Source organism: Ictalurus furcatus, chromosome 8 (genome assembly GCF_023375685.1).
Source record: "Ictalurus furcatus strain D&B chromosome 8, Billie_1.0, whole genome shotgun sequence".
Taxonomy (NCBI): Eukaryota; Metazoa; Chordata; class Actinopteri; order Siluriformes; family Ictaluridae; genus Ictalurus; species Ictalurus furcatus.
This window is the reverse complement of record NC_071262.1, coordinates 20629601-20652790: the sequence shown is the minus strand read 5'-3', so window position 1 is coordinate 20652790 and position 23190 is coordinate 20629601. Positions and strand designations below refer to the sequence as shown.

At 37.6% G+C, this 23190-nt stretch overlaps 2 protein-coding genes across 2 annotated transcripts in view; both read right to left on the bottom strand.

The window, feature by feature from the left end:
- Positions 1-9263, bottom strand: part of ppfibp2b (PPFIA binding protein 2b) — a 77948-nt gene extending 68685 nt beyond the window's left edge. Inside the window, exon 1 of the mRNA XM_053631379.1 lies at positions 9161-9263. The gene's annotated coding sequence lies outside the window, so the exon portion shown is untranslated. The remainder of the gene's footprint in view (positions 1-9160) is intronic.
- Positions 9264-14166: 4903 nt separating this feature from the next.
- Positions 14167-18788, bottom strand: olfml1 (olfactomedin-like 1). Its single transcript, XM_053631585.1, has 3 exons — positions 18287-18788; positions 15869-16154; positions 14167-15349 (listed from the first exon to the last, which is right to left on the bottom strand). The coding sequence occupies exons 1-3, from the start codon at positions 18401-18403 to the stop codon at positions 14562-14564; spliced, it is 1191 nt and encodes a 396-aa protein (XP_053487560.1). The 5' UTR covers positions 18404-18788; the 3' UTR covers positions 14167-14561.
- Between the last annotated feature and the right edge of the window lie 4402 nt (positions 18789-23190).

The window sequence follows — 23190 nt, the reverse complement described above, 5'->3', positions numbered from 1 at the left end:
CACAGGGACACATTGTCTAATAATTTGGCTACAAGTTACATGTTACAACTTGGGTTCGATCTAGGATGTAACATAATGTATATGTACAATGTTCTCCTTCGAATTGAACTGCACTGCAGCGCTAGTGAGTAAAACCCTTCTATCAGCCCCTTCACCTGAAAACCCTGTCAACCATATAAAACCCAGCTCAAATGACAGGAGGGTTGGGTTACAGTTACTGGCAGCTGAGGCCTCATGACGCTACTAGTGGGCACTGTGCCGTGCTGTGTACTTGACTGTCAATTGAGGGAATGGAAACACACACTACTTTCTCCTTTAGAGAAAGAACATGAAGCACACATCATTAGCTTCCCAAAACCACTTTATCTTAAAGCTAGCTTAAAATTCACCAAGAGAGAAGTGACAGTTAAAACACATTATATATGTTAGAGACTAATTTCTAGGAATTTACACTATGGTTTAGGAATTTCAGACTTGCTTGAGGTAATTTACTTTGAAAATCTGTTTGACATCCAAACAAATATTAACTGTTCAGGGTATTATAAAAAAAAACACCATATGTCCAGTGTGGCCTCTTAGGACCAGTCATAGAGGCGTGGCCTCTGTGCCTGTCGTTCCCAGTGAAAAAGGTGTGGCCTAAATGCTTGTCTGTGCCAGTGAAGAAGCCATAGCCTCTGTGCCTGTCAGTCCCAGTGAAGAAGGCACAGCCTATGTGCCTATCAGTCCCAGTGAAGAAGCTATGGCCTCTGTGCCTTTCGTTCACCAGTGAAGAAGGCATGGCGTCTGTGCCTGTCAGTCCCAGTGGAGAAGCCATGGCCTCTGTGCCTGCCAGTCCCAGTGAAGAAACCATGGCCTCTGTGCCTGTCATTCCCAGTGAATAAGGCATGGCCTCTGTGCCTATCAGTCCCAGTGAAGAAGCTATGGCCTCTGTGCCTAACTGTCCCAGTGAAGAAGGCACACCCTCTGTGCCTATCAATCCCAGTGAAGAAGCCATGGCCTCTGTGCCTAACTGTCCCAGTGAAGAAGCCGTGGCCTCTGTGCCTGTTAGTCGCAGTGAAGAAGCCGTGGCCTCTGTGTTTGTTGTTCCCAATGAAGAAGCCGTGGCCTCTGTGCTTGGCAATCCCAGTGAAGAAGGTGTGACCTCTGTGCCTGTCATTCCCAGTGAAGCCTGCCAGGCCCAGTGAAAGGCATGGCCTCTATTCCAGTCAGTCCTAATGAAGGAGGTGCCCTCTGTACCAGTAAAAGAGGCATTGTTTTATGTTAGTCCCCTTGAAGGTGGCATGGACTCTGTATCTGCAGTCCTAATGAAGGAGGCACTGCCTTTGTGCCTTCAGTATGGTGCGTGTCTGTCAGTCATAGTGAAGGGGGTGTGCTTTATACACGCCTATTACATGTTGAGATCATGAAAGAAAAGATACACACTACTAGTATTTGCCATACTTCAACTATTATACAATTTGCCAAAAAAAAGTTCAGCAAATGATACATTGCATAGCCTTGGCTATGATGAAATTAAGCTTTAGTTCAAAATACAACGTAAAATTGCACCACACTTAGGCCAGCAGAATATATTATTTATGAAATGTTATCACATTGACCTTTGGTGCTGATACACTGAAGAAGGCTGCAAAATACAATGGCCTCTCAAAACTTTCTAAGCAATTCCTAAATGTGTCATTGTGTGTGTGATCACCCTGGATGATCTACAACTCTCCAGAAGAGGCTTGCTTTGTGTTTGGATGAATCAGTCCATTCACATGATCCAACAAATGCAAATCATTTTGGTCCAAATAATGCAGGCAAAGCATTAACCATAGGTTTCAGCACTGCCTTATATTGTAAAGCAATCACCACCAGTAAAGCATTCTAGGAATGTTGTTCAGATTTGTATCACTCTCTTTAAAAAATCACTGCCAGACAGGCCTCCTGACCATCCAAGTGTCGCAACATCACAGGCCAGACAGCATGGTATTTCCTAAGACTGGTGCTAAAAGTAGGGTGAGACCCAGAGTGTTTTCGACTGTGTTCGACACCAGTAGTGTCTTGCAAATTGAAGAAAGACGCTTGAGATTGTTTTTGGATGAGAGTAGAGGCTTTTTTTTTAAATCCTTCCAAACAACTTGTGGTGATGTAGGTGACTTCAGATTGTAGTTTTGGAGACTTTCTGACCCCACGATGCAACTAACTTCTGCAATTCTCCAGCTTTGATCCTTGGAGATTTTTTGGCCACTCGAACCACCCTCTTCACAGTGCGTTGAGACAATATAGACACACGTCCAATTCCATGTTGATTCATAACATGTCCAGTTTACTGGAACTTCTTAATTATTGTCCTGATGGTGGAAATGGGCATTTTCAATGCTTGTGCTATTTTCTTATAGCCATGTCCCATTTGTGAAGCTCAACAACCTTTTGCCGCACATCACAGCTATATTCCTTGGTCTTACCCATTGTTTTGAATGACTAAGGGCATTTGGCCTATGTGTTTCCTCATATTTATACCTCTGTGAAACAGGATGTCATGGTTGAACAATTTCCTGTTCCTAGTCACCCAGGTGTACTAAAAAAATGTAAAATATCAGTGGGAATATACTTCAAAAATATTTTTCTCACATTAATTCATAGGGATGCCAATAATTGTTGCACACCTATATTTAACAAAGTTTTTTTTATAAACCTGTGTTGTGTTTGCAATTGTTTGCTATCCATGACAGCAGAGTATTTTTGTGATTTTTTTTTTAAACAAAAGACAAATTTTTCACAGCCTTCTTTGCTCATATTTACCAAGGGTGCCAATATTAGTGGAGGACACTGTAGATATACATATCCATTCATTATATATACTGCTTATCCTAGCCTGGAGCTATCCCAGGGAACTCGGGGAACAAGTCAGGGGACACCCTGGACAGGGTGCCAACCCATCGCAGGGCACAATCACACACACATTCACACACTGTGGACAATTTGGAAATGCCAATCAGCCTACAGCACATGTCTTGTACTTGGAGGAATCCCTCGACGCACAGCCTGAACATGCGAGTGAGACTTCACACCAGCTCCATACAATTAACCTAAACCGCATTAAATGACATGAAAGAGTGCAGTACTACTGTTAACAGTGTATATGTTAAGCTGGGACAGCTGTCTCAAATAGCTAAAATCTCAGAGTGCTCTAGAAACTGTATTTTACTCTGAGCTGAGTCTCAACTTTAAACACACTGTTCTGAGCCTTTTTCACTGCTGGGCAAACGAGAGCGGGTTAAGAGCTTGTCGGTCAGTCCATGAACACACACACACACCCACACACACACACCCACACACACACACACACAACTAAGTGGGACACACAGCCGAAGGGAAATGCTTTCTTGATTATAAGGCACCGTGTTATAAGGGGTTTTGCCTGATGAGCAGTGACAGGCTGTGCTCATGTTACCGTGTTACATTAAAACAATGATCATTCCTTCTACTCTATTTGTCTGGAGAGTCACCAAGTTTCTGTAACTCGCTGTGCCATCTTTAAATATAAGACGTCTGTGAAGGAGTGCCTTTGTTTAAGAAACAGAAAATGAAATACAGTTTGCACAATGCTAAACTGGTAGACAGAAGCTTGCCTTACTTGTTAGCAATATCCTCGTGAGTACCAGACACATCATCCATGTTGTGGATGCTGATTATTGAGCGAAACGTACATTTTTCCAATACAAAAAGACAGTATTTTTGTGTTATTGGTCTATTTTAAGTTGTTCCTAGTTGTTCCTTAAATATAAACCCTTTTTTGATTCATATTAAGTACGACTTCTTGTATGGAGACACAACAGTTGTGTTTCTCTCAAAAGGTGTATCAAAAATGTAGCTTTAGCCAAAATCTATACATTCCTTTAATGCATGGCATATCTAAAACTAAAGAAAATCTTTGGACTAGAGGCATGCACAGGACTGTTTTTAAGTCCCAATCCTAATCTTGTTTGCACCTACCTGCGATATTTTTGTACAATCTTATTAATCTTATTTGGCTCTATTTCTCAAACTACAAATAAAGTAGTCATTTAACCACTGTGACCCTTACCGGAATAGAGCAGTTACTGAATATAAATGAATGAATCAGTAAATGTTTCATGCAGCACCCAATACTCCCACGTGCCTTTGTTTGTCTCGTAAGCTTCATATCTGACCACCCGCTACCACCCGCATGACAGTAAACGCCGTCTGATCTGATGTTTTTTAATACACAACTGCATTTTGTTCACTGCCATGATAAAGATATAAAATTATGGTTCTTTTTTAAAAGCTATGGCTACAACGATAAAACACTGGATCAGTATCAGATTTTCGATCTGATCTAAGGATGCATTTTATAGCATAATTGTTTGTACTGTTCACAGGACACAAATCTTGAACATTGGAACAAGACACCAATTGCCTTAAAGCCACTGTACCTCTTATGTGCTCTACATAATTCATCATTCATAATAACAGAAGATTGCAGAGAGTGAGTTTAGTTATTGTAAGAATGTCAGAATTAGATCGGTAGCAGGTATCCGCCAATATTCCGAGCTCTGATATAGTTTCAATTCAGATGATACCTGAAATAAAATTGGGCATGTAATCACTCGTGATCGTACAAGTTGCTTTAGAGCTATGAGAGTCTTCCTTCACCTCCAGTTTAAACAGAAGTTGTTAAATGAGCGCAGTGTGCTTTTGAATTTGGCTCGGCTTTCTGGGTGACATGTCAGGCCAGAGGCACCGTCCAGCACAAAGCACAGAGCAAGATGAATAAAAACGGCTTTATCCATTCGACCCAGCGCATGATCTTCAAAGACGACCTTGTTGCCCCATCACTGATTAAATCTCTGCTATGTGTAGCTCAATATTATAATCATTATTAAATCATAATCATCCTACAGAAATCATTGTATTGTACATTAAAAGTTATCAACAAGGAAAACATTTTTCATCCAGTATGACACAGCAAAGAAGGAATTTAACCTGACCATATTGTGGGTTGAATGGCCTTTCTTACACTAACTCTATCAAACAGTAGCATCACAAATTAAGTGTAACTTTGCAAGAAATTCAAACAAATTAACACACAAACTGTATCATACTCTCTGTAACACAATAACACAAAATAACTAACACACTAACTGTAACTCTGTAGCTGACACATTGCGACAAAACACTAACTTTTACACTGTAACAAACACAAATTTACACACTAACTGTATCATACCCCCTGTAACACAATAAAACCACAACAACAACAAAACTAACACACTAACTGTAACATACAGAAACTAATAGAGTGTGACAAACACAAACTAACTGTAACACACAATAGCACAAAATATATAACACACTAACTGCAACCCTGTAACTGTTACACTAACAAACACAAAGTAACTAACAAACAATCTATATCTTACTCCTTGCAACAAAAAACTCCCACGAAATAACACAAACTAACTAACTTTGTAAAAAAAATAAAAAAAAATAAAAAAGAAATCCCCTCACAAACTAACAAAGTAACTGTATCTTACTCCGTTTAATACCATAAAACTAAATATCTAACAAGCAAACTGTAACACATTGTAACGAACACACTAAATGTATCTTACTCAATGTAACACAAAATAATTAACACACTAACTGTAACATATTGTAACTAACTGTATCTTACACTCTGTAATATAATAACACAAAATAACTAACATGCAAACTGTAACACATTGTAACTAACACACGAACTGTATCTTACTCACTGTAACACAAAAACACAAAATAGCTAACACACTACATGTAACTCACCGTACCTAATACATTCTACTACTCTTACACACTACAATAGGCATGTTATTCACTTATTAACAAATGACACACTAACTGTAACATACAGCAACTAACACTGTAACAAACAAATAAGTTTTGTTGTGATCATTTAGACAAAGTTAACCCTTAAACATCTGAAATAATGACTGCACTATGACATTACATCATTCAGATTTCAGAACTTGAATTATTTGGCATAGAGACTTATTTTAAATTGCATCATCATGCAGAGATCTGTTTTTTAATGGGGGGGGGGGGATCATGATCGCAAATCCACTCATCCACCCTTCACACTTTAGCAGTAGAAACACTTTTTGTTGTTGTTTTGTTCACATTATAAACCAGCACTTGCAAAGTTCGTTAAAACTAGAGCTGCAACAACTAATCGATAATAATCGATTATGAAAATCACTGTCAACGGATCTCATTATCGATTAGTTGGTCTGCACAGCATGGGGTACGTTTACTAACTACGTTCCGAAAACACGCATCAGAGAGTAAATACTAAAATTACATCCCAAATGATGCACTATACACTTACACTACGCACCATGTACTCTAACGTCTAGTGTGTGAATTTTAGAAAGGTAATATCATCTCAAATAGAACACTAGTGTTTTTTTTTTACTATCTGGAACTATAAGCTGCTTCCTAGTCGATGGCGCATGACGTCATACGCACGTAATGTGACACCGCTAGCTTTAGCAGATACACAGAGTCACCGACAATGACTTTCTTTATATTAATGTTACCTTTTATAAAAAGTAATGCATAAATACTATTATATAATATAAACTTATATATTACTTTATATTTTATATATTTAAGCATTTATGCATTCTTTTTATGGATCCACAAAAAGCACTGAATTAAACTACAGTCCTAAAGTGTGTGTGTGTGTGTGTGTGTGTGTGTTGGGTTCTTTTCAGTCTCATATAATTGGACAAACAGTTGTGTAAAGTTTAACTTTGAAGTGTATATTTGTAACAATCAGTTTGTGGAATTTAAAAAAAAAAAACAAAACAATAAAATGGTACCGAAAGCCCCCCCCGATTAATCGATCAATTGAAAAAATTTTTAAAAAATAAAATAAAAAATCGACCAACTAATCGACTATGAAAATAATCGCTAGTTGTAGCCCTAGTTAAAACTCTACTGGAACTAAGTTAGTTGTACTGTAAACAGCAGTCAGTGATTAATGACGGATAGCCTGGAGTTATGCACGGAAACAGCTGTTTTTATTGCTATAGTATACAAACCATGGTTGAGATGTTTTTGAGGCTAGATCATGTTTAACCATTGATGTGTGTCGATTGTCTTTTGAATACAGGTAAATTGGAGTTTTCTGGGAATTATGAGTGTAAGGTAAGGCATTTATTATAATAATAATAATAATAATAATAATAATAATAATAACAATAATAATAATAATTATTATTATTAGTAGTAGTATTTATTATATAAATATATTTTATATTTGATTATCTCTTACACTTATAATATTTAATATTGTATATAATGTGATTAATATTACTTTCAATTCTATATATTGTCCGAAAAGGCTGCTGCTGTTTACTGTTTAGTTAAACATGTCACGTGATGTTCTCCAGTCTGGTTAAGCAACAAAGCAACAAAGTTGTTAAGTATGTCACATGGTGCTTGCCAGCTTTTAAAAAGGAAATTGTGTGATTTGAAATGACTACACCAATGTCACGGAGGCTATTTGTGCAACTTATCCAATGCTTTTAAATCCCAGAAGAGATAAATGTGTGTGAACATCAACAGATTTAAGCGTAAACCATTTTACGTACCTGTACGAGGTATTAGAGGATATCAACACATGAGAGCTTGATGTGAAACTAGTTCTTATAGTGCTCGTACTATAAACAGCAGGCCCACAGTTTTTTCAACCAGACTGTTTGAACAATCATACTGTATGTTTTGTTATTCAGTCTCTGGTAATCAGGTTTATGTGTGTCGTAAAACTATTTGTGACAACAAAATGATGTAAAGCACTGCATATCTATTAGTTTTGTACTGACGATTAAACCTGTGGGTATCAAAAATGGACAAAAATTAACCTCTGAGGGTTGAATCCAAGATTGTCGCTACAAATTCTTGGCCCCCTACACCAGGCTTTCCACTGCTTTAAAATGTCCTCAAAAAACAGTCACACCTCCAAAAACCTGACTTTTCAAAATCATAAATCACATCATATCTTACGTTATGAAATATCGTTACGTTATGAAATCCCCAGGTCGACTCTGACATTAGAGTGATTTTTTCTTTAAAGCCACTATAAGCAATTTGACTAATCTCCACCATATCTAGCCACCAAAGGAGTCTTCATCCTGGCCTCAGTCCCACGCTTCTCCAAAGTCCTTCCATCCAAAAACACATGCAATAGTCCCATGATGCAGCATTATCAGTATCAGCATCAGCCTTTTTAGCACCCAAGGGTAATTTTCAACATTATGCCGATGATTCATCAAGAAAGCGCTTATGTAGGACATACTTTTATGAAAGCTCCTACACAACTGATATCAGCTCAGGTAAAGAAATTTAACAACACTTCCACTGACTGTGAATTAAAACACTACTTATCCACTGTGGGCTGCCCGTACGTGTGCAAAATAATTGATAGTAAAGAAGTCAGATCATGCTGAAACATTAAAGACGGCTTAAATGAAATGTCGTTGAAAAAAAAAAAATTGCTTACAGCAGCTTTAATTTCCAACATATTTAAGTAAGAATGTCTGTCTGTACACAGTGCATATCAAATTGCTGAATATATTGGTAGGAAATGCTATCAAGCTGTTAGAGATCATATATTGTGGCATGTTAATCTACAGTGTTTAGTGTCAAACAGCTTAATTTCCCTCTCTTACTCATCATCCCTCTTTGATCATAGTGTATTAAGGCTTGGACATCATTTCAATGATTTAATCCTCTCTTCGAGAAAGCAGGCTTAGTCATGGGTTTGAATGAAAGAAGCAGTAACGCTGTTGCAAGTCCAGAAATGACTTCACACATGCAAAAGAGAAATGATCCATACAATGTTTTTTTTTTTTTTTTTTTTTTTTTTTTTTAAATGTGTAAGGGGAGCAGATACACGACTTAGAAGAAGAATGTCCTGTTTATTAATCTCCAAATCAGCAATCAGGACAAGGAAATAATGGCATAAAAAGCACTAGTTAATGGTGATCTACATATAAATAAACTTCGTTATGCATATGTATGCATCTTTATGCTCTTTTGCACGTCTAAACTAAACCCCCAATAGGTTTAAGTTGCGCAAAATAATAATAATAACAGTAATAAAACATCTTACCTGCAGGAACAGACCTCCACTTTGCCACCTGTGCAAAAACGACAGCTCGAAAGAGTTTTGAGTTTGTGATATTATTGCACTTCCCCGCTTATGGATCGCATCTCTGCACCGCCCTGCATTTAACCCGGGGACGCAGCGCACGCACTGAGCGACTGTGGAAAGCCATAGGGCTCACAACATACTTAACTTAACATCCTGAGTTCAGTTATTTTCTTCTTCTTCTGCATTTCTGCCTGGTAATTCTCCACTCGGAATGAGCTACTTGCACTTAACTTAAAGAGGTTCTGGCATTTCCGGTAGCACTGTTGACACATTCAGCAAGACAGCAAGACACTTCGTTAGCTACAGCAATCCTCTTTGCAGTCATCTGTTTGGGTGAACATTAGCCGGGGTGTTCATTTCTTTTATTGTCTTACCTTCATAATTGTGTATGTATGACAAAGAATACCGTCTGAAGCCTTTTCCGAGCTTATTAAAGGAGCTTTCCAAAATAAGCGGCCAAAATATGATAGAAGATAACTGATTGTGTTTGCTTGGTCTATTTAGTATCATTAGCCTGACTAAGACAATGCATCACTAATGTCTTAAAAATCATTTATGATACAACTTGTCATTTTTTCATCTCTGCCAGTGCTTGAAGTTGGAAAAAATATAAGTGCCAGTACTCCACTTGTTTGGATGCTGGCAATGTATAGAATATATATTACAGCTGGGTATTGTTGACTACCTCATATACCCTAGAGATTATGATACATCACAATATAGCACAAAGAATCATATCCTGTTCACATATTACATCAAGATTACTGCTCAATATAAATTTTGAAATAGTTTGTAACTGTTTAAATGTAACAAAAGTGCAAATGTAATTAAATGACAATTGACAGCAATTAAGGAAAAGCATAAGTGTTTCATTTCAATACAGATTTTTAATACTTATTTGTAACTTTTAACAGTATCTCAGTGTGAATATTTAACTACCGATTACTTGTTAATCAGTTGGGGGAAAAAGATAAACCCATAAAGGCAATGTGGTGAAAAATTCCTCAATTGTAAAATGAATGAAGGACATTACAAAACAACTGTAAGGGGGATACAAAGAAAACGCATTGCAAAAAACAGCCATAAGAGGATTCCAACTCCCAAGCCTTCCAAAATCAGGACTATAAAATGGAGGTTTTTTTATTATTATTATTGTTTCATTTCACTGTCTGTCATGTAATGATTTTTTGTAATGCCGGTACTAAAATTTGTGACAGATAAATAAATAATAAATATAAATAAATCGCAATGGACCGCAATATCATAAATGTATCGTGATTAAAGCAGCACAAGAGAAAGAAGTTCAGTGTCTCTTGAACAGGGACCGAAGAGAGCAGAATCATTCCCGTATATACCTGTGAGCACTGAGTACACTTCAAGCCCACTTCAAGCACTTTTAATAACTATACCTGATTGCTTCACCGGGACAATGTCTTCATTTGATGACAGCAATGATCCTTCTTCTTCTTCTTCTTATTATTATTATTATTACATTATTAAAATGTACCTATTCAAAGCTGTAGTATTTGTGATTATTATCATTACACATCATATATGACAACAGTCATTAAAGATGGCTTTTAAACTTTTTAGGTTATTCTGGTAAAAGAAAACAATTATTAATTAAAAGGTGGACTGTTCAATTGACATTCTTTCCATTGTTTATTCCAAGATCACACATATTTAGGAATTAATCTCCATACACACTGGCACAAAATATGACTCTCCACGAGATCTGGTATGCCTCAGATTTGCAGCCGGTAGCAACACACCACTGTACAACATGATTGCCGTCTTTTTAACATCTCTCTCAACTGCAAACATTTCCTCCTGCCAACAGACAAGGCAAAACTTGAATACACCTCACTTTATAGTGATTTTTGGGTGTTCCCTCAGACTGAGAAGAGCTTCTGTCTCAGCACTTTTCCATTTATGCACATTCATTATAGTTTTGGACCTTTTGGCTTCCCACAGGCACCTGTTGTTCTTAAAGAGGCGTTTCACAGACGCTGTGTCTAAGACTGGTTTATTCTGTCTAGCCTGTTTTGTGCACAGTGGTTAACAGTTGTTGAATTAACTCAGTGATCAGACCTTCAGACTCAACCCTATCAATGTAGTAGCAAATAGGAAAGGCGTAACTGTGGAGTAATTAATAAGATCAGGACATCATTTAGAATACAAAATAAATGCATGAAGCTTACTTATTACTTACAAATTTGATCAACCTGTATATTGAAAACAATGATTTCCTTTGCCTACTGATATCTGATTTATGCTAGATTTATTCAAGCATGGGTTTAGTAATGAGAGAGAATGACATCAATAATCACAGTAGACAAATAATAACAACCAATATATATATATATTTTTTTTTTTCCTTCAAAATGCTGTTTATTCATACTATATAATCTAGTATCTCAATATAATCACACTATCAGAGCCCTTTCTATATATGAAATAATACAAATGATACTGCTGCCTTAACATAGGTAAAGTTTCTTTAATGTATGGAATTTTACCTCTTTTGTAATGACTATGACTAAACAGGAGAGGGCAGTACAGGCTCTGAATAATGGTCTGGTAAAGGAAAATCTCCACTCCACTCTAACAGGTTAAAATGTAGATAGAGTATAGTCCCCTGTATTGAAATCCAGTCCTGGAGGACTAAACGGGCTTTATTTGCATTGGCACACCTAGTGCAACCTTATCAGCCATTTATTCCACTGGTCACAAACTCTGCTCATGTGGCTCTAATTTTCTGAACTTTCTCCTGACCTAATCTGCTTCAACTGATTCATCAAATAAATTTCTTTAGTAGACATTAGGTATTATTTCCATTTGCAGCAAACACAATAAACTCTACTTAAACAACAGTTATTTCTGGTCCACTAATTTGATTGGATAAGCGGCGTTCACAGAGTGTTTATATTTGGCAGGTTTCACTGTTTGTATTAATGTTTTTTTTTTAAATGTTTTTAAATTAATGTTGTATTAACACTGTCTGTGTTCACCATGTAAAATTCCAATTCTAGCAACAGACCCATTGAAACAGTTACAGTACTAGAGTAGAGTGTGAGTCACTGAGTGTGGCTTCTTTGGAATTTATTTTCATTCACAGAGCAAGAATAAACAAATTATTTGGCCAAATTGTGTCTGAAATGCCGGTTACTCAATATTAATTTAATTAATTATAAAACTGTTGTATAAAAGTAATGCACAATCGTGCTGTTATACTGAATATCGGCGCATCTGTGATTACCTGCAACCTTATGCATACGGCCGAAGCACAGCCATGCTGATATTCGGTATAACCGCACTCTTGCTTGTATGATGATGCTTAAATATTTCACTTTTTGGCATATACGGGGGCGGTGATTGCTCGGCTGTTAAATTTCTGCACTAGTGCTGGACAGATTATGAGTTTAAATCCCAAACCTGTCACAGATTCACTGTCTGGGCATTGAGCACAGTTCTTAAGCCTCATCTGCTCAGCTCAAATGTTTGGATTGTATTCTGTGTTTTATGCAAGCCACTTTGGATAAAATCCTCTGCCAAATGAGAAACAAAAACAAGGAACAAGCTCAGAGAAAAACCCGTTAATGTAAATTAGCCGCAACGATTATCATACCGTGAATGTTGCTCAATATTGTTCCAACCCTTAGTGAAAATCCATTGGCATGCTCTAAGAAAAAAGGGTTCCTTGAATGTTATTTAAGTGTTCAATGGACAATTAAGGGCTCTTACACTCTCAGAAATGATGTGTTAATATCCTACACACGTTTTGTGTTATTACTATTTCAATACATGTTGTGTTAAATTATCCAATAAATGTGATAAAAAAAAAAAAGAAGAAAAAAAATCACACGAGTGACCGACACAACATGTGTTAAATTATTGTCCAATCATGTTGTGGACTGCGGTGCTGACGTCATCATCCCACTCTGAACTCGCCTCGAGTTCGTTTGTTGCTTTGAGATTTTGATTGTGACCGTGGAGTTGGAGTCCTGAGGTTGAGGAAACCAAATGACCACAGGAAAGTTCATCATTATTTAGCGATACTGCTGCTGAAAATGCCTGGCTGAGTTTGTGATATTTAGGCAGGGAGCTCTCGAAAATGTATGGTCACCTGTTTGTTTGTTAAGGTCAGTGGTGCAAGGGAATAATTCGCTTCTGTGTTCGCTAGCTAAACTTGATTTTTCCTGCACTCCACTGCCAATCCTCTTTGTTAATGAAATGAACTTTCAAATTCCCCAAAGATATTGAAGTGGGAGTTCTATTATTATTATTCAAACTACCCTGTGACAAAGATTTACCAATCATTCAGTTCATCATCATATGGAATTGGTGACTTGGGGTGGCTAAATGGGTGGCTATGCTACATAGTAGGGTGCTAAACCCATGTTCTACTTGGACATTCTACTTATAACCTTTAAGGGATTCCCCAGAATGACAAAGAAAGAAGTCTTAAATGTAGGTAGATCTCCGACAGTGATACAACTCAGGAGTTACAGTCCAATCTACAGGTCTTCAGTCCAATCAAGCAGGAGCACACCAGATTGCACTTATTCAATCAGCTGGTCTTGGTGTTTAGTTGCCTGATGAGTTGTATTCAGTGTAATCTTGCTTGGTTAGAATGAAAACCCTTAGACACATCGACCCTTTGCAGAGAGGATTAGACACCTCTGATCTAACCCATCGTAATTTACCTCTACCCAGGGAACACTTGACACATCTGATATAGCCTTAATAATTTCCATTCAGAATTGCTGGAATGGTACATCATACAGTCTAGTGGGCCCCAGAAAAACTTGTGTTTTGTATTGTGGCTATGTGTTACAAATATCACTTAGATATTGTTTCCAAATCCAATCTTTTGGGAGGACCAGAAACTCCACATTTTTTGCTCTCTCTCAGCTCATTGCATACTACTGGAGGATTGGTGTTGGCAAAGTGTGAGAAAGCAAAAATGTAGACCTTCTGTGAGCCCATGCAGTCTTAGAAAACAAGGCACTGAATTGTACCATTGGTTGTCATTGGGATTGTACCATCAAGGGGGCATCTTTTGTACCTTTAGTATGTATATTTCAGAGGAAAGTGAAAGGAAGATAAAGGAAGGTGAATATAGTGCATCTTTAGAACTAATTTCAACAACTGTGGCCATTAATGTAATATTATGTACTTTAAACAGGTTATAATGGTACGTAACATTCACTTTCCCAGGTGAAAGGTACATACTAAAGGTACACATGAATACTCCTTGATGGTATCACTCAGGTTTAGTACAGTATCATTTTTCTGAGCATGTGATGATTAAATTGAGACATATTGACTAGGTAGAGTTAATCAGTGTTGTTGTAAATTAGGTGACCTGTAACTTCTTCTTTACATCCAACTGGTAGATGGTTTGGTACCCATCATCCCAGGCATAGATCTGCTTGTCTTGCGGGTGATAGTGCATGCTCGAGTGACTGGAGTAGCGCTTGGGGAAGTACATCACAGGCAATTCCTCGGTCCAGACGCTGTCGTGTATATCAAACAGGCACTGTATGCTGGAGCGCCCTCCAGAGTGCGAGTTGTAGACGACATACATGGTGCCGCAGACTATGAAGGCGCCTTCTGCATTGTGGCTCTTGCAGGTCGTATCCCATGTGTGCTCCACCGACAGACTTCTGGAGTCCAGCTTAGTGATCACAAGATTTCCTCCAAAGTCCGGATCTGCATGGATGACCCATAATCCCAGCTTGTCTACAGCGAAGTCCAAGAAAGTGTGAGGGGCGAGCCCATAGGTGGGTATGCGTCCAGCAGCGGGCAAAAGCATGCGGTCGGCCACGGTGCGGTTGACAAGGCTAACCTTCAGCACTTCGTTTCGAGTGTCAGCGTTGTGATAGTAGACAAAACCATCATAGACAGCATGGCCTGTTCCCTGCCATGGCCGAGGGAGTTGGATGACCTTGTGTTTGGTGGTTGAATTGGAGTCTGTGAAGCTTTTCAGCGAACCAAACTGAAGCAGAGTGTTGTTCCTGGAGCCGCTAAAGAAGTAGATCTTAGAGGAGTCTACGGTTGGGTCTTTTAGCCATGAGCCTACTACATCGCCTGCTTTCTTGACTATTTTCTGTGATTTGATGCCAGAGAATCTGGTGCTACACTCTGAATGAAGTTGAAAACAGGAGAGCCTAATTAAAAAATGGAACACTGGCATTTATTTTGCTGTATTGCACATTTTTTTTAATTTAAATGCAATTCTGATATCAAGCTGTAAGTAGGGAGTACAACACTTGCTATTATGCTATTATAGTAATATAATCAACAATGGTGTGTTACAAAGCATTGACAAAGGAGACTCCTTCTATAAAATGTTTTTGTGGAGCATCCTTCTGACCAATCCGAATTGAGAATTAAAAAGTGCTGTGCTCTAAACAAATCTAACACATTGATATCATGTTCAGTCACTTTTCTAGTCATCTATATTCACACAGAAGCCTTCAGTAGTGTTAACTAGAGCATTATGACTGTTAAACCTCCTAAAACATCTCTCAGACATACATTACTCTTGATTTATGGTGTTTTGAATGATCTGTGTATTACAGCAGTAAACTCCCTCATCAAATTTGCAGGAAGAGCCAAAGGCATCAACTCAGAGCAGGATATTAGTCTAACTTCGTTTACCTTTTCCCTGTATGATTACAGCTTTCCTTTTGCTTTGGGCTTCTTTCACTTGTTGATCTAGAAGAGAGTCTGAGATCTCTACGCTAGATGTGTCGGGAAGTTTAGTGTGCAGGTACTCAACATCTCTTTCCACTCGGTCCACCCGTGTGGCTAGGCTGTCCACATAGCCTTGAATCTCTGACTTTAGCACATTCACATTTCGAACTTGACCACGCATCTCTGCGGACATGTCGTACATCCTCTGGTTCATACTCTGGAGGTCTTGATTACAACTTATAAGACGTTCCTGTGTGAAGATAAAATGCAAACAGTATGTAAAAAAAAAGAATTTGATGGAGAAAAATGTACCCCAAGGACATAATTTGTATCTTCTGTTTGCTTCCTTAGTTTTAGGTCTCAAACAAGGTTAATGTAATAATGCAAGCAAATAATGGAAGTCATTTATTTGTATCTTTTTTTTTGTCAATATCTGCCTCAAACCACATCCAGTTCTACAGTTATGTCAGTTAGAGTTGTTGAAGTGGTTTAGGACACAGTGAGACTGTAATGTATAAACATGAGCACAACATTACTATGAATCAAAACACTGTAATCTTTTTAGTGCTGCCATCTTGGACAACAAGAATAATTTTTGTTCTTAGCACTGCTCGGTACGTCCCACGTCGCATTGCATGAAATACTTACATAGAGTTAGAAGTGATGTGGAGGATAATTTAGTTCCACTTTGAAATTTAGTTTGTAAATACATACTATCCATTCTTCATTATAAACCCCACTTTTTGAATAATAAAAATTTATTGTGCAACTTCACAATTACTATGATTACATGCACATCAAATTTCATTTAAGGTCTAAATTTGGGTTGCAGCCATATTCCAAATACGATGTTTAAAAGCGTACAGGCATCGGAATATTTCTGTATACTGTACCTGGTTGTTGTAAGTATGCCTGAGTTGTCATTCCTAAATACTGTACCTAACCTGCAGCCAAGCATCTGTTAGCACCCACAATTCCTTTTAGACTGAGCACACATATATATCTCCTTTCTGTGGATTTTCTGAATAAAATGTATACATGCAACATTTTATTTCCAATTAAAAGAGGCACATTCCAGAGGTGGGAAGGTGGTTTGGGGCTCAGTATCCTGCACAAGGAACACCGGCCACTGGGGGTTGCACTTAATGCCGGTCCCAAGCCCGAATCAAATGGAAGGGCATCCAGCGTAAAAACTGTGCCAAATCAATTATGCAGAACAATAATCCACTGTGACGATGGGAGCAGCCAAAAGAAGAACAACAACATTCCAGATGTGGGAATTGGAATTTGGCGAATCAGAATATTGTTGAATATTACTACTGTATATTAATCTGAATCAGGCAATCGGATGGCAGTGTTTACATGACTCAGTACTAATTAGAATATTGATGTGTGTGTAAACGTAGCCAATGTCTTTTGAAGTAAGTACATGAAGACTTTGGCATGCAAATATTCCTTTTTATGGAAAGAAATATTTTGGTACCTACATTACTCTTGTATCTCCAGTGCAAACATTGAACAACAAAAGCATGTCTTGGCTGGTAGACTGGTTTGGAGTAATTGTGTAATTTCACCAGACTGTTTTTTTTTCTCAACATGCTTCGAACTCTGTAGCAAAACATGTACTTTGTAAAGATGATATATTTCAATGTAAAAGTTGAAGTCGGAATTAATTTTACTGTTTAGAGCCTATTGATGCAGAAGCACACCAGTGCCCTTCTTCTAAGCCTCCTTTTTGATATTCTGCTACATTTTGAGGCGATCTGTTCCTCATGATTGTGCACTGTATATTTATGTGATTACTGTGTATTATTGTGTATTATTGCTATTAACTATCATTATTTACTGCATTAATTAACATTAACAAATTTCAGCATTACTGAATCATAAATCATAAGTAACATTAACAAAGTAACACCTGCATAAATTCTATTTTTTATGTTAATGAAATACACAGAACATGCATTGACTAATAGTTATTCAATCCATGACTAAAAATATCCACATAAATTAGCAGAAATTAAATGATAGCATATTCCTAAATGTTGATCATTTCCTGAACTCTGGTCTCCAGGTGTAAATATTAAAACTTGTTTTTCAGTCTCAGCCTGAATTTTGACAGTTAACCACAAATGCTCATTAAGGTATTGTTCAGGTTCAACATTGTGGACCTACTTTTTTCTAATTAATAGCTTATTTGTTTTATTATTTCAAAATGCATCAATTACTCAAGTCAAGTTACTCAAGTGGTGCTTATGGCTGAAATTTGTTCATATTAACTAAAGTGTTAAATAATGCCATTTGAAATAAGTTGTGCTTATTATAAAGTGTTGCCAAGAAATCTTTTTAAGACTGTGTGCTCTGTTAGTGGAAAACTCTTACCTCCATCTCCAGGATTCTCCTCTGAAAATATTCCATCATAAATACATCCTGAGTCGATCTTTGAGCTTTTACATCATACAAGGACATGAAGAGCATTACTAAGAGTTTCAAAAACATCCTGCACGGTTAGCTGTACTTTTACTCACTAATTTCTGTAAGCCAGTAGGGAAAAAAAGTTCTCTGCTGCCCAAATACAGTCTCGTGAAAATGGCGTCTGGCTGAAATAGCTGTTGTTGGTTGCTATCCCATGCGATTCTGGGATTCAGTTTGAACATTCGTCAGGAAAGGCAGGTCCTTACAGGCTGTTAGTGTATTTGGAGGCTTAATGATCTCCAGATGTCCTGACACGTCCCCACACAGTAATAGATCAAAAACGCTTAGTGTAAATACCATCAGGATCACACATCTGCTGTCTTATAAAACCTGAATACTTTGTGGCATTTCATGGACATGCATTTCAAAAGAGAAAAATTCAGTGTTATCTCACATTTACCATAATTTCAATCTTACCCTAAATATAACTGATGAGATTGGTATCCAGCTATTTGCTTTTTTTATTTTTTTTTATTTTAAATTTTGCACTGCAGCTATGAAGCTAACAAGTAGTGGGAGTATGTACTGGTCAGGGTTACAGTGGATCTGGAATCTATCCTGGGAAAACTGGGAGTGAGGCAGGAATACACCCTGGATGAAATGGCAGTTCATCACAAAGCACCAAACACGTACACACACATTCACACACTCATTCATGTTTAGGGTGAAGGCAATTCACCATGTTATTTTGGGAAGTGGGAGGAAACCAGAGACCCAGGAGGAAACTTACACGGAGAGAACATGCAAATATCCACACAGACAATAACCCGAGCTCAGGATCAAACTGGGGACTATATAGAGCTGTGAGGCAGCAACATTATATAAAAATTCCCCCAAATCTTCATATACTTTGTCATATCATATCAAACCAGTGACTACAATTCCCATCCTGCACCGCAGCCTACAAACATGGCCGTCATGGACCGCAATTCCCAGAACACACCTTCATTCTAATCACGCACTCCTGCATCCAATTTACACTCATAGTCACACCACACATATAAGGGACTGTTCAAACACAGTCTTTGCGAAGTATTAAGCTCAGTTGCTTTGTATCGTGTTTGCTTTTCTGGTTCTTGACTTTGTTTACTCTGTTGACCTCGATTCTCTGCCTTGCCTAGTTTAGCCTGTTCACCTGATCGTTTGACCCTTGCCTGCCTATGTGCATTGATTTCTGCCTGATCCTTTGGACTTCTTGTTGTTTGATTAAACTGCCATACCTCTACTTGTTTCCGTCTCAGCCGCCATAACGTGACATATTTACTTTAAACTTTAATTTCTCCATGAGGGATTAATAAAAGTTTGTCTTATATTAAAAGCACTGTAATCTTTTTTATTTTATTATTATTATTATTATTATTATTATTATTATTATTATTAAACAAACCGTGGTGTAATAAAGCAGGGGAATTGTGTAAAAGTTCCGCCTTTAAACTTTGTGAGGAGGAATGACACCAAATTGTACTAAAGGTAAAACAATTTTGGCCACCCAAGATGGCCTCCACCATAATGACACAAGGTCGATCACATTTATAGATTACAGTGTCACACTGTGTCCTAAACTACATCACGAATTCTTAGAAGTGGAAGAAGTTTTACACCGAGAAAGTTGACATTTTTCCCCATTGCATGTTAGTTTAAGTGGATTTGTTTAACAAGTGAAAAACTAACAAATAAAATTTCACTAAAGACTCCAAACATGCCAGAGCTTAATTTGGTGGATTTTACTGAACAACTCCTTTAACACATGAAGAAAGGAAGTCAAAGGAGGAGGAGGAATTTTGTCTGGCAATGAGCACAGACACAGACGCTGCCTGAGAATCGGTCCAATCTGTGGCCCTGGCTTTGGCAGGCACACACACACTCACACACACACACACACACACACACACACACACACACACACACTAGTTTGACGTTATTAAGTTTGTATATCAGATAATACTTGCCTGAGGGGATATTTAATTTAAAGCACTATGTTTTAGATTTTAATCTTTAAATCTTCCGACAAGAAGTTTATTCTCTATAAAGTTGGTGACGTGGATATTTATTTTAGAGATTCTCATCCATAGAGGGCAGCATATTGCAAAAACAAAAACTTGAAGTAAAGAAATCCATGTATGCTATGAACTGGAGCCAAAAGATGCAGTCTACTGTTAGCATTGTTCTCTGGCGACTATCAGTCTACAAAGTGGTTCAAAAAACACAAAATGATTCAGCTGTATTTTTACAGCGCACGTAAAATACGTACTGATATGTATTATGCTCAATCAAATGATCATTCGGGTAACTACAACGCACTGGTTTTAAAATCACGTAGTTTCTTGAATGGAGTTCTTAAAAGTTTTTTCTTTACTGAAACACTGATTGTTTAGACAACGACCGAAATGCTGCATGAAAATGAAGTGCTTCATACTCAAGGCTGAAGAGATCAGTTGACGAGGAGTTTATACAGCTCACTCCACACACAGTACAGTGCTGACAGGAAGCGACAGCTCAGCTGTTAATAGTGCAGGAAATCCAGGGCTTAATTCAGCACTCCTGTCACACAATTACCACAAACTTCGATTTAGAGGTGGAACGGCATAACAGTGGTGTATTGCCATGAGGAAATACAAATGAATTCACATATATACAGTGGATACAAAATAAGTTAAGTGGCAGATGTCATTTAAATGAGCTAGACATGTCATTTAATCCAAAAGCAATCCCTGCCTTCTTTTTAACAGAAAAAGCACTGACTGGAAAAGTTTCTGTGCTGAAATTGGGGGGTTGGGGGTGGAGGAGGTTCAATATGAAGTTCAATATGAACTACTACAACACCCCTCCTACCAGTCCTAGCAAGTATCGGTAACAATTAATTTACAGAGATTAGAGGATGTAATTCTGGTCCTAGTTACACAAAGGGCTTTATGTGTGAAGTTTTAAACAGTGTCTATTTCTATTGGTTCAAGATATATTTCAGACAGCGTTATACTGAATTACATTGTCTCAAAGCCACTTTCCGAGCATCAGCTAGGGCTGTAGTCAAAATTTCCAATAGACATTGTCACAAAGCAGCTTTACTGAAATCCAGATGTAGGTTTAGATGTATTTTTAGACAGTGGCAAGGAAAAACTCGGTGAAACAATATGAAGAAGAAACCTTGAGAGGAACCAGACTCAAAAGGCAACCCATTCTCTGCAGGGTGAGACTGGATAGTGAGATTATAAATCATTACTCTCTCATTACTCTATCCTTCGTGTTGATATGCAGTAGTGCTCTACACTACACTTTTCTAGGTCAAAGATACAAAAGATCATTGATGGTACCACTCCAGTAACAAGGATTGCACAAATAATCCACTTAACATTCCAAAAGTGACTTCGATCTTTCAAGGAGTCATGTATTATATCACTAACAACACACTTTACTGTTTCACACTGAAACTTTGTAGAGAAATCCCATACTACTGGGAAAACCAGCCACGTGGTTGCCAAAAACAGCACTGTGCCTTTAAGCACAAGAAGCCACAAGCTTCGGTTGTCCAAGCTAAAGGTACAAATCCCAATGAAGATCTCAATATTTCTCAATATCAATCTCCAGGATATGTAAGAATTTTTGCCACTTATAGTTGCTTCTGTAGATTTACTAGACTACTAGATTTTTGTGTGTGAACCAGTGAGCCTATAAATGGTGCATCGTGGTTGAAAAGTGAAGCCATTGTGTCTCTTCCCTTCTAGTTTCACCATCTTTAACACCCGAGAGACAACACTGCCATTTTCTTGATGACTCTGCCTGAACATGTGGATACAGCATGCATTTAAAGTGCACTTATTATGGTTTTTCAAATATCACCTCTCATGTAGTGTGTTATAGAGCTGTTTGTGAATGTAAAAACGTCTGCAAAGTTTCAAAAATCAAAGCGCATGACAAACAGAGCTATTGACTCCCAAAAAAAGGAACCGATTCTGAGCAGCTGAAACGAGTCATTAGTAATTTCAGACTTACTTCCTGTACTAACCTACGTAGGTTTTGAACAAAAAGCCCCTACAAACGGAGCTGAAACACGTTATGGTAGTGGCCGTTTCTTTTTAGACACACGCTAACAGTGGTAGACCAATCACAACAGACTGGGACATCTGACCTTTCAGAGCAGAGTATGCTCTCTGAAAGGAGGAGTTTACAATGGATCCTTCAGAACGAATCATTTAACGAGTTGTTTGTGACACTGGGGAAAAATTCTGCAGTTTAAATTATGAGCACATTAAAGTGTTTTTTGACCTTGGATGCATGTAAACCTATTATATGAGACCTCTAAAACAAAATTAGGCACGTTTCAAAACCATAATAGGTGCGCTTTAAGTATACGGACAAATACAATTTAAGCTGCATTCTCAAATATTCTGGAAGTTTCTATGATTTGTTCCTACTGGCAAATTCAACCTCACGCTGGGAAGAGACCTTTCTTGATAAAGGTTGAAATATGTGGAATTAATTTACAGAAACCAGAGTGCATAATTCTGGTGCTAGTTACACAAAAGGCTCTATGTTTGAAGTTCTATTATTTAGAATAGATTTTATTATGTTAGAAGAGAATTTTCCATTTTTTCCATGGTCTGATCGACTGGAAATGATTTTGGTATCTCAAACTTTATTCTTTTTTTTGTAACTCAGTGTTGTATTAAATTCAGCTTTTTGCTGTTCTCAGCTATTTTGGATTTTATTCAATTTCAGAGTGGGAGGGATTTTTTAAATTTATTTTATTTTATTTTTTTGCGTTTTTGAGTTTTTAATAGTGGTGAGGAAAAACTTTTAAGACATGACTAAGT